Below are 12,706 nucleotides of genomic sequence, written 5' to 3'. Positions count from 1 at the left end.
TGTATATTATACCCAAGAATATATATAGGGAAAATAGTCAAGCTCATTAAGCTCAAGTGTCAAGCTCATTAAGCTCAAGTTCCTTCATGAATTCACAATAATCGAATCGAACTAAGCTCAAGAACGAATTTTAATCAATGATTGAGCTTGAGCTTGTGCCGTTTTGGCTCGACTTAAACTCAATTCGACCCCTCAATATGATTTCGAACTTGGAACTTAATTGGAGATAAATGATAATCATACGCTGCGATGGTAAGTTGTTTGTCCTCTCCAAGAGGGTGAGTATTCAAGTTGACGGGAATTAATTAGCGCTAAAACTTACACATGATTAGTTGATTGAAAACTTTCCAACTTTGATACTTCCACGTTTCAGTGTGGACGACAGGTTTCTCAATTCAAAGTTACTACTAATATCACTATATCAAACATATCATTTCATTAGTTACCTTTTCTCCTTGGTTATTTCCTCTAAACAGGAAAAGTTCATCTTGATTTGATTGCTAACGGAGGAGTTTAATGTGAAGCAACAACCAAAAAAGATACCTGACCACCGTACCGACATCTATGGACAACGACACGTTCATATCATCCACAAGCACATCGTAGCTAGGTCGCATGTGGCCCCTCATCTCTTTTACAAGGTCATTATCTGCCAAGATCTCTCTCTCCCTCTCTCTCATTAACACTTTTTGGCCATTTTGCAAGAATTTCCACCGCCCTAGTTTCTCCTCCACGACAAGCCTAAAAAATCTCAGCATGAGCTGAGTCGAAATGGAATCGAGAAAGCTTTTGCCTTTCACTCCACACCTCGTCATCTTCAATCTCTGCCTCCTGCTTCCTTGCATCACTTCTTCTCACTCTACTAAACTAGGGAATGACACAGATAAACAGGCGTTATTGGTCTTCAAAAACCAGATAACCCATGACCCTTTTGCCACGCTAAGCAATTGGAACGATTCGGTCCATTTTTGCCAGTGGAACGGGGTTATTTGCAGCAGTCGACATGAGAGGGTCGTGGTGCTAGACCTCTGGTCCAGGAACTTGACAGGTACTATCTCTCCGCATATAGGAAACTTGACATTCTTGAGGAATGTCAATCTGCGGTATAATTACTTCCATGGCAAGATCCCAAAAGAAATGGGAAGTCTGTATCGACTTCAAGTGATCGGACTGACCCAGAATCTTTTGCAAGGTGGGATTCCAATAAATCTCACTCAGTGCTCGGAGCTGAGGATTCTCGATTTAGTCGCAAACAGCCTCGAAGGAAGAATTCCGCCGGAGCTGGGCAAGCTTGAAGAGCTTACGGGATTAGGACTTGCAGCCAACAACTTGACAGGTCCAATCCCGAAATCACTTGCCAACCTCACGTTTCTCAGGGAATTTTCTCTATCTGAAAACAGACTCAGTGGCGACATTCCTAAAGAGCTCGGCCAGCTGAGGCAGCTCCGCATGTTCCAAATCTCCGCAAACGGATTCTTGACAGGTTCAGTTCCTGCTCAGCTCTTCAATCTCTCTCTTATGGAGTACTTCGCTGTGTCTGAGAACCAACTTGTCGGAGAAATTCCAACTGATATAGGATTTTCTCTTCCAAACGTTCGGGGGCTTCTCTTGGGAAAAAACCACTTTTACGGTTCAATTCCAAGCTCCATAACTAATGCAAGTAAGCTCGAGAGGCTTTTTATTCCATTTGGCCAGTTGACCGGTTCAATACCTCAAGATTTGGGGAAGTTGAAAAACCTCGTGAGGTTGAATCTAGGGATGAACAAGCTTGGAAACGGTGAAGGGAATGACCTTGGATTTCTTTCCTCGTTAGTGAACTGCACGAAACTTGAGGTCCTCGCCTTCAACAACAACAGTTTCAGTGGGGTTCTGCCAAATCACATAACCAATCTCTCTACAAACCTCAATTACCTTCTGATGGGGGCCAATAGAATTTCTGGTAGCATCCCGAACGACATTCAAAAGCTCGAAAACCTGATCGCGATCGGCATGGAGGAGAATCTCTTTACCAGACAAATCCCTGCCTCCATTGGGCTTATCAAGAACCTGCAGGTTTTGTCAATTTTCGGCAACAAATTTTCGGGGCAAATTCCTCAATCAATTGGTAATCTTACTTCCTTGGTAGAACTTGGCTTGCGTGACAATTCTTTCCAGGGAAACATACCTTCAACCCTGGGAAACTGTCAGAGTCTTCAGAGGCTCTCTATGGCAAATAATAATCTTTCAGGTACTATACCTAAAGAGGTCATTGGTATTTCTTCCATAACAGATTGGTTAGACTTGTCTGCCAATAAGCTAACCGGCCCGATACCGATAGAATTAGGAAAAATGAGACAGATCACACTTCTAGACTTATCAGACAACAGACTATCAGGAGAGCTGCCTAGTTCCCTCCTAAGCTGTGATAGCTTGGAATTCTTGCATCTAAGAGGAAATCTTTTCCGGGGATCGATTCCTTCCTCCTTAAAAAGTCTTAAAGGGATTCAAGAACTCGATCTCTCGGGCAACAACTTCACAGGCAAAATCCCCAATTTCCTCACCTCTCTAACCTTCCTGAAAAATTTGAACTTGTCGCTCAATCATCTGGAAGGTGAGGTCCCCAAAGGTGGAATCTTCGAGAACGCGAGTGAAATCTCAATTGCAGGAAACAGTAATCTTTGTGGGGGCCCAGTGGCATTGCATCTGCAGAAATGCACACTCCACAGAGTACATTCCGGGAAGTTGTGGCGACATTTGTATTTCAGGATATTGACAATCCTCATAGTTTCTGTCGGAACATGCGCAATCTTGATATGTTCCATTTTCCTACTTTATAGGAAGAAAAGTGTTAGGAGGAGGAAATCATTCGAGACGACTCCTACGGAGGATGAAAAGAAATTTCAGAAGATCACATATGCTGAGCTTTCCAGAGCAACAGATGGCTTCTCTTCAGCTAAAAAGATAGGAACCGGCAGTTATGGTTCAGTGTACAAAGGATGCAGCGGAGAATCGGTTGTTGCAGTGAAAGTGCTCGACCTCCAGCAACGCGGAGCTTCGAAGAGCTTTATAGCAGAATGCAAAGCCTTAAGATCCATCCGGCATCGTAATCTCTTGAAGATAGTCACTTCTTGTTCAAGCATTGATTTTTCTGGGAACGAGTTCAAGGCGTTGGTCTACGACTACATGCCGAATGGCAGCCTGGAGAAGTGGCTGCATGTAGATAATGCAGATGACCGGGATTCTGGCCGAAGGCAACTCAGTTTTGTGCAGAGGGTGAGCATAGCCATTGACATAGCTCAGGCTCTGGACTATCTCCATCACCATGCGGACCCTCCAGTTGTTCACTGTGATCTTAAGCCGAGCAATGTCCTCCTCGACAACGACTTGACCGCACATGTCGGCGATTTTGGATTAGCGAGGCTTCTCTATGATAAGAACCCTCAGATTCAATCGAGCCTGAGTGCTGGTGCCTTTACGGGTACTATTGGATATGTTGCTCCAGGTAACTTCTTTTTTGCCCTATAATCTTGGAAAGAGATATCTATAAATCCTTCATTTTTTGGGAACCATTTTGTGAAAATTGAACAAAAGGCATTTAGAAATTGGACTGCAGAAGTCGACCTCTTTTCTCTTCGGAATGCTCATATACAAATGTTTTGGGATTTTATTTGTTGAACTTATGGCAACCTGGTAATGTGTTTTGATGAAGAATATGGAATGGCTGGTGAGATTTCAACTAGGGGGGATGTGTACAGCTTTGGGATTCTAGTGATGGAGATGTTCACTGGGAAGAAGCCAACTGATGAGATGTTCATGGAAGATCTCACCCTCCATAGCTATGTGAACAGGGCTATTCCGGATGGAGTGGCCGAAATAGTCGACTCGAGACTACTCGAAGAAGTCTTCCACCATCGAGACATCCACTGGGCAACCACTTCGAGACAGCAAAGCAAAGCTCAAGAGAGCCTGACCTCCATACTGAAAATCGGTACCTTATGCTCTGCCGAACAGCCCGGAGAACGACTTGACATGAAGGAGGTCGTCGTGAAGTTGCAATCACTCAGAGAAATGATCTAAAATCTATGGATGTGTAGTAATTTTAGTCGGTCATTATAAAAGTAATGCGTCGGGTGAGCACCAGAAGTACTTAAGGATGTAATAGATGATAAACTAAGTTAAAAGATATGCTAGGTAGGGTCGAATTATATTTCGTCTTGTAAGAATTACCCTACTCCAAAACCCATGGTTGGACAATGAAGTAATCTTAAATTTGCATAGCATCTTACCCACGGTTGGACAATGAAGTAATCTTAAATTTGCATAGCATCTTATCTTTCTCTGTGATGCTGTTTAAAATCGACTTTCTGAAGTAAACTTAGATGCGTCAATAGGATTATTTACCTTTATAGATACTGAAGGATTACTTGAATCAGAAAGCATGAGCAAAAGCTCAGATCTATTAGGGAAGCAGAATCTACTTCTCTAGTTGTCGAAATGCACAACATATTCCTAACTTAATGCTGAAAGTTGTAATCAAAACGCTAACTTCTTTTATCGTGTTCATTTACTGAGGATGAAGGCTCTTATAAAATTGTTCAAGCTCCCGGGGATTCGACGTTTGCAGCATGACCTGTGTCCTTGATGATCTCTAGCTTCGACTTGGGTCCCCATTGCCTGACAAATGTAGATTTAAGGTTTTCATATTGGTAACGTTTAAGCAAACCATGAAACTGACTTAAAGAATACACGCTAACAAAACCTTACTTTTGCAAGTGATGTGCAAAGCTCAGTGGGAAGACCTTATCCTGATTCCCCCCGTATAATCTAACGTTTCCTGCAAATACCACCCAAGAAGTGAATGCCAAGCGGTATAGTCATTTTGCACTGATGCGATTGCGCATGCATCTCACATATGATGTTTTTAAGTAGTGCAAATGCCCATGTGAATGGACTGCCTGAGTCAAAACGGGAAGGTTGCTGTCTGCTTTTCTGAACAGCAGGTACTCTGCTAGATCCGATTTTTCTTTCCTGGAGCCGTCGCAAGGCCCGTGAATACAGGAAAACAAAGGAAGCTCTAGGTGGCGACTAAAGTTGATCATTGGGCGGGTTCGGAACAGACCGAAACGTCAGGCCAACGTGTTGCTCAAACTCACCCATATCGTAAAAACTGTAGAGAAAGAATTTTTGGCTTGGCCGAGCCAAAAATAAGCCGGATAGGTTTCCTCATGGAAGAACTTTGCCCAATTTTGTCAATTTACCTCTCTTCTCTTCTGCCATTGATTGCCTTTAAGTTGCGTTTAGCAGCAAGAATAAAATTCAGGATATGATAAAATATATTTTATCTTGCATTTGATACATGCTCAAAATAAAGTCAAATATAAAAAAAATATAGACCAGATAAAATTATTCCATTAAGGAGATAAGAGAAAGGTGAATAGGATTTTTTAACATTCATAATTAAAATGTTATATTTTTTTAATAACAAAATTTTTCAACAAAATTATAATTATAATTCAATATATAAATATAAAATATATTTATATTTACATATTTTAGGTATTTTAGTATTTTAGGTATATTAATACAGTTTGCTATTTAATAAAATTTTATTAGAGAAAGATGGAGGAAAAGAAAGAAATAAAAAAGAAATTAATTAAAAAAGAGAGAAATAAAACTAAAAAGAAAACAAAAATAAAGCAAACAAGCTCAAGAACGAATTTTAATCATTGATTGAGCTCGAGCTTGCGCTGTTTTGGGTCGGCTGAAACTCAATTCGACCCCTCAATATGATTTCGAACTTGGAACTTAATTGGAGATAAATGATAATCATACGTTGTGATGGCAAGTTGTTTTCCTCTCCAAGGGGGTGAGTATTCAAGTTGATGGGAATTAATTAGCGCTAAAACTTACAACGTGATTGGTTGATTGAAAACTTTCCTACTTTAATACTTCCATGTATCAGTGTGGACAACGGGTTTCTCAATTCAAAGTTACTACCAATATCACTAAATCAAAGATATCATTTGATTAGTTACCTTTTCTCCTTGGTAACTTCCTCTAAACAGGAAAAGCTCATCTTGATTTGATTGCTAATGGAGGAGTTTAATGAGAAGCAACAACCAAAAAGATTACTGACCAACGTACCGACATCTATGGACCACGACATGAGCATATCATCCACAAGCACTTCGTAGCTAGGTCCCATGTGGCCCCTCATCTCTGTTCTGTGCCACGCTAAGTTAATAGAAGTACCGTCAAGGTGGTCGCCCCGCCGCGGCGCGTGATGTCATAAATGGCACAAGAATATAATGTCAGCATCTTATGCATTTGACATATGCCCTTAGCATGCGATCGCATGACTATGAACGACTAGGTATTCACTCTTCGCCAACCCCGATAAAACGCGAATGGATTCGTCGTGATGGTGGCGTGGTAAACATGCTTGGAAATTATGTCCATGCAGGAACAAGCACGGCCCTTGTCTTATGACTTAATTTTGTGACAATTATCCAAAAAAGTACATTATATTATGTGAATATATCCTATCAAGTGCTATTTTGGTTAAAAATCCCGATGACTAAATGTAGCTTTAGAGATTGTTTAATTAGATTAAGCCAATGAAATTGTAAAATAGTGGAATTTGGTGCTTTTGGTTATTATTTTTGCATTCGCTTCACGCGTTTGCAAATGCAAAGAGCATGAAAAGGTGGTACGGTATGATGGTGCTTTTGATTTAGCATATATCTAGGTTTTCTACCTTAAGAATTGAAAAGGTTTTGCGTCTTTGTTAAAATAAGGAGCTGATAGCAGTTCATTAGTAGCGGTTGTAAACTGCCAATGGCAATGGTACATAATCGAGATTAGGGAGGAAACTAATTCGTGTTACACACGAGTAACTTCGAGTTGTTTAGATGATCATCGGAGGTCGGCTCATCTGATGCGACTTAGTCTTCAGTGTGGCTATCGAACTTGACCTCGTACCTCCTAGAATTGAGCTCGAACTCATCCATAATTAACCCGATAGGCTGAAGAGCTTGATCTCCTAGTCAAGCTTCCATTGTTTTTCCTTAAATGGTTAACAATCATAAAGTTATTCACGGAATCCTTAAAATGCATATTATACCCAAGAATATATATATATTTATATATATAGGGAAAATAGTCAAGCTCATTAAGCTCAAGTTCCTTCATGAATTCACAATAATCGAATCGAACCAAGCTCAAGAACGAATTTTAATCATTGATTGAGCTGGAGCTTGCGCTGTTTTGGCTCAACTGAAACTCGATTCGACCTCTCAATATGATTTCGAACTTGGAACTTAATTGGAGATAAATGATAATCATACGCTGCAATGGCAAGTTGTTTGTCCTATCCAAGAGGGTGAGTATTCAAGTTGACGAGAATTAATTAGCGCTAAAACTTACAACATGATTGGTTGATTGAAAACTTTCCAACTTTGATACTTCCACCTTTCAGTGTGGACGACAGGTTTCTCAATTCGAAGTTACTACCAATATCACTGTATCAAGATATCATTTGATTAGTTACCTTTTCTCTTTGGTTATTTCCTCTAAACATGAAAATTTCATCTTGATTTGATTGCTAATGGAGGAGTTTAATGAGAAGCAACAACCAAAAAAGATTCGTGACCACCGTACCGACATCTATGGACCATGACATGTTCATATCATCCACAAACACTTCGTAGCTAGGTCCCATGTGGCCCCTCATCTCTGTTTTGTGCCACGCTAAGTTAATAGAAGCACCATCAAAGTGGTCGCCCCACCATAGCGCATGACGTCATAGATGGCACAAGAATGTAATGCCAGCGTCTTATGCATCTGACGTATGCCCTTACCATGTGAACGACTAGGTATTCACTCATCGCCAACCCCGATAAAACACGAACGGATTCATCGTGATGGTGGCGTGGTAAACATGCTTGGAAATTACGTCCATGCAGGAACTAGCACGGCTCTTATCTTATGCCTTAATTTTGTGGCGATTGTCCATAAACCCCTAAACCTATTAAACAACAGCTAATACAATCCTAAACTTTTTAATTATATCAATTTATATCTAAACATTTTGACAACTTACCAATTTAATCCTAAATATTTTAAGATTTTGCTAATTTAGACTTAAATCTTCTAATGAGTTACTAATATAGTTCTTTCGAATATCACTAACATGGTGGTCCAATCAGCACCATGCGTCATATGCAGTGCCACAAGAACTTATGTCGACAATTTTTAATTTTTTTAGATTTTTCTAAATCTTTTATTAATTTTTTGTTTTTCTTTTCTTTTCCTTCTTTTCTTTTTCTCTTTTTTAATTCAATGTCCCAATAGCTGGCTAAGGGATAGCAACCTTCGCCAGCCCTCGTCCACCCTAGTGCGAGGGCCAAAACCCCCCTCGCCGCCCTCATTGTGACCAACAATGGTGCAATCGGCAAGGGCTTTACGGCCTTTGTCCAAAGTGCTCGGCAACCCTGTCGACCCTATGTAGAAAGAGGAAAAGAAAATAATAATTAAATAATTCAAAAAATATTTTAAAAAATTATCTACATTGGTGTCAGTTATATCACCTAAGACAGCCGACTTTGATTGAATTCCCACATAACCATTTTTTTTTTATCAAAATTAGCTAGAATGACTATAATGGCAATATAACTAAATTGACAAAACCTCAAAAGATTTGGGACTAAATTGGCATAATATAAAGATTAATGACTGAATTGATAAATCATCGAAAGATTTAGGATTAAATTAACATAATTAAAAAAATTATTATTAAATTTACTACTATTTAATAGGTTTAGAACTTGTTGCACAATCTTTCTCTCTAATTTCCTAGTCGAACTCGAATCAATTTCTTGAATATAATACGATGGGCATGGACCCTCGGTACCTAACCCACCCATAGCTTCAATCACAAGTAACTCTTTTCTTTCCAGGAAACCTCCCAATTGATCATGTTCACATTCAACATTCTGCGTTCAGACCACATCAATAAACCAATGCGACTCCAAAGTCAACATTAAATTTGAGGGCGAAAGCTGAAAAAGGAGCACATGCTCAAGCGCATTTACATTGGCATTGCTCTCTGCATAATTCTTTCACTGGCGGGATACAGACAACTAGTCACACTGAAATTGACCAGATTCTCTCTTTTTTCAAGGTCATTATCTGCCAAGATCTCTCTCTCCCTCTCTCTCTCTCTCTCTCTCTCTCATGAACACGTTTTGGCCATTTTCGCAAGAATTTCCACCGCCCTAGTTTCTCCTCCACGACAGGCCTCAAAAATCTCAGCATGAACTGAGTCGAAATGGAATCGAGAAAGCTTTTGCCTTTCACTCCACACCTCGTCATCTTCAATCTCTGCCTCCTGCTTCCTTGCATCACTTTTTCTCACTCCGCTAAACTAGGGAATGACACAGATAAACAGGCCTTATTGGCCTTCAAAAACCAGATAACCCATGACCCTTTTGCCACGCTGAGCAATTGGAACGATTCGGTCCATTTTTGCCAGTGGAACGGGGTTATTTGCAGCAGTCGACATGAGAGGGTCGTGGTGCTAGACCTCCGGTCCAGGAACTTGACAGGTACCATCTCACCGCATATAGGAAACTTGACATTCTTGAGGAATGTCAATCTGCGGTATAATTACTTCCATGGCAAGATCCCGAAAGAAATAGGAAGTCTGTATCGACTTCAAGTGATCGGACTGACCCAGAATCTTTTGCAAGGTGGGATTCCTATAAATCTCACTCAGTGCTCGGAGCTGAGGATTCTCGATTTAGTCTTAAACAGCCTCGAAGGAGGAATTCCGCCAGAGCTGGGCAAGCTTGAAAAGCTTACGGGATTAGGACTTGCTGTCAACAACTTGACAGGTCCAATCCCGAAATCACTTGCCAACCTCACGTTTCTCAGGGAATTTTCTCTATCTGAAAACAGACTCAGTGGCGACATTCCTAAAGAGCTCGGCCAGCTGAGGCAGCTCCGCATGTTCCAAATCTCCGCAAACGGATTCTTGACAGGTTCGGTTCCTGCTCAGCTCTTCAATCTCTCTCTTATGGAGTACTTTGCTGTGTCTGACAACCAACTTGTCGGAGAAATTCCAACGGATATAGGATTTACTCTTCCAAACGTTCGGATGCTTTTCTTGGGAAAAAACCACTTTTACGGTTCAATTCCAAGCTCCATAACTAATGCAAGTAAGCTCGAGTGGCTTTTTATTCCATTTGGCCAGTTGACTGGTTCAATACCTCAAGATTTGGGGAAGTTGAAAAACCTCGTGAGGTTGAATCTAGGGATGAACAAGCTTGGAAACGGTGAAGGGGATGACCTTGGATTTCTTTCCTCGTTAGTGAACTGCACGAAACTTGAGGTCCTCGCCTTCAACAACAACAGTCTCAGTGGGGTTTTGCCAAATCACATAACCAATCTCTCTACAAACCTCAATTACCTTCTGATGGGGGCCAATAGAATTTCTGGTAGCATCCCAAACGACATTCAAAAGCTTGAAAACCTGATCGAGATCGGCATGGAGGAGAATCTCTTTACCAGACAAATCCCTGCCTCCATTGGGTTTATCAAGAACCTGCAGGTTTTGTCAATTTTCGGCAACAAATTTTCGGGGGAAATTCCTCAATCCATTGGTAATCTTACTTCCTTGGTAGAACTTGGCTTGCGTGACAATTCTTTCCAGGGAAACATACCTTCAACCCTGGGAAACTGTCAGAGTCTTCAGAGGCTCGCTATGGCAAACAATAACCTATCAGGTACTATACCTAAAGAGGTCATTGGTATTTCTTCCATAACAGATTGGTTAGACTTGTCTGCCAATAAGCTAACCGGCCCGATACCGATAGAATTAGGAAAAATGAGACAGATCATACTTCTAGACTTATCAGACAACAGACTATCAGGAGAGCTGCCTAGTTCCCTCGCAAGCTGTGAAAGCTTGGAATTCTTGCTTCTAAGAGGAAATCTTTTCCAGGGATCGATTCCTTCCTCCTTAAAAAGTCTGAAAGGGATTCAAGAACTTGATCTCTCGCGCAACAACTTCACAGGCAAAATCCCCAATTTCCTCACCTCTCTTACCTTCCTGAAAAACTTGAACTTGTCGTTCAATCATCTGGAAGGTGAGGTCCCCAAAGGTGGAATCTTCGAGAACGCGAGTGAAATCTCAATTGCAGGAAACAATAATCTTTGTGGGGGCCCAGCGGCATTGCATCTGCAGAAATGCACACCCCCCAGAGTTCATTCCGGGAAGTTGTGGCGACATTTGTATTTCAGGATATTGATAATCCTCATAGTTTCTGTCGGAACATGCGCGATCTTGATATGTTCCATTTTCTTACTTTATGGGAAGAAAAGTGTTAGGAGGAGGAAATCCTTCGAGACAACTCCCATGGAGGATGAAAAGAAATTTCAGAAGATCACATATGCTGAGCTTTCCAGAGCAACAGATGGCTTCTCTTCAGCTAAAAAGATAGGGACCGGCAGTTATGGTTCAGTGTACAAAGGATGCAGCGGAGAATCGATTGTTGCAGTGAAAGTGCTCGACCTCCAGCAACGTGGAGCTTCGAAGAGCTTTATAGCAGAGTGCGAAGCGTTAAGATCGATCCGGCATCGTAATCTCTTGAAGATAGTCACTTCTTGTTCGAGCATTGATTTTGCTGGGAACGAGTTCAAGGCGTTAGTCTACGACTACATGCCGAATGGGAGTCTGGAGAAGTGGCTGTATGTAGATAATGCAGATGACCAGGATTCTGGCCGAAGGCAGCTCAGTTTTGTGCAGAGGGTAAGCATAGCCATTGACATAGCTCAGGCTCTGGACTATCTCCATCACCATGCGGACCCTCCAGTTGTTCACTGTGATCTTAAGCCGAGCAATGTCCTCCTCGACAATGATATGACCGCCCATGTCGGCGATTTCGGATTAGCAAGGCTTCTCTATGATAAGAACCCTCAGATTCAATCGAGCCTTAGTACTGGTGCCTTTAAGGGTACTATTGGATATGTTGCTCCAGGTAACTTCATTTTTTTCCCTATAATCTTGGAAAGAGATATCTATAAATCCTTCATTTTTCGGGAACCGTTTTGCGAAAATTGAACAAAAGGCATTTAAAATTTGGACTGCAGAAGTTGACCTCTTTTCTCTTCGGAAAGCTCATACACAATTGTTTTGGCATTTTATTTGTTGAACTTATGGCAACCTGGTAATGTGTTTTGTTGAAGAATATGGAATGGCTGGTGAAATTTCAACTAGGGGGGATGTGTACAGCTTTGGGATTCTAGTGATGGAGATGTTCACTGGGAAGAAGCCAATTGATGAGATGTTCATGGAAGATCTCAGCCTCCATAGCTATGTCGACAGGGCAATTCCGGATGGAGTGGCCAAAATAGTCGACTCTAGACTACTTGAAGAAGTCTTCCACCATCAAGAAATCGACAGGACAACCACTTCGAGAGAGCAAAGCAAAGCTCAAGAGATCTTGACCTCCATACTGAAAATCGGCACCTTATGCTCTGCCGAGCAGCCCGGAGAACGACTCAACATGAAGGAGGTCGTCGTGAAGTTGCAATCACTCAGAGAAACGATCTAAAATCTATGGATGTGTAATCGATAGCATTTCACCTTTCTCTTTGATGCTGTTTCTAATCGACTTTCCTGAAGTAAACTTAGATGCATCAATAGGAATCATATACCTATATCGAT

General features: G+C 41.2%; 1 protein-coding gene across 1 annotated transcript; it reads left to right on the top strand.

Annotated features, from left to right (window-relative positions):
* Positions 1-784: 784 nt before the first annotated feature.
* On the top strand, positions 785-12,618 carry LOC104424124 (putative receptor-like protein kinase At3g47110). The gene is made up of 4 exons (XM_018863397.2): positions 785-3,481; positions 3,689-4,054; positions 9,408-12,017; positions 12,226-12,618. The coding sequence occupies exons 1-4, from the start codon at positions 1,138-1,140 to the stop codon at positions 12,591-12,593; spliced, it is 5,688 nt and encodes a 1,895-aa protein (XP_018718942.2). The 5' UTR covers positions 785-1,137; the 3' UTR covers positions 12,594-12,618.
* The last annotated feature ends 88 nt before the right edge of the window (positions 12,619-12,706 follow it).

The sequence above is a fragment of the Eucalyptus grandis genome, chromosome 10, assembly GCF_016545825.1.
Source record: "Eucalyptus grandis isolate ANBG69807.140 chromosome 10, ASM1654582v1, whole genome shotgun sequence".
NCBI lineage: Eukaryota > Viridiplantae > Streptophyta > Magnoliopsida > Myrtales > Myrtaceae > Eucalyptus > Eucalyptus grandis.
This window is presented reverse-complemented; position numbering and strand designations above follow the sequence as displayed.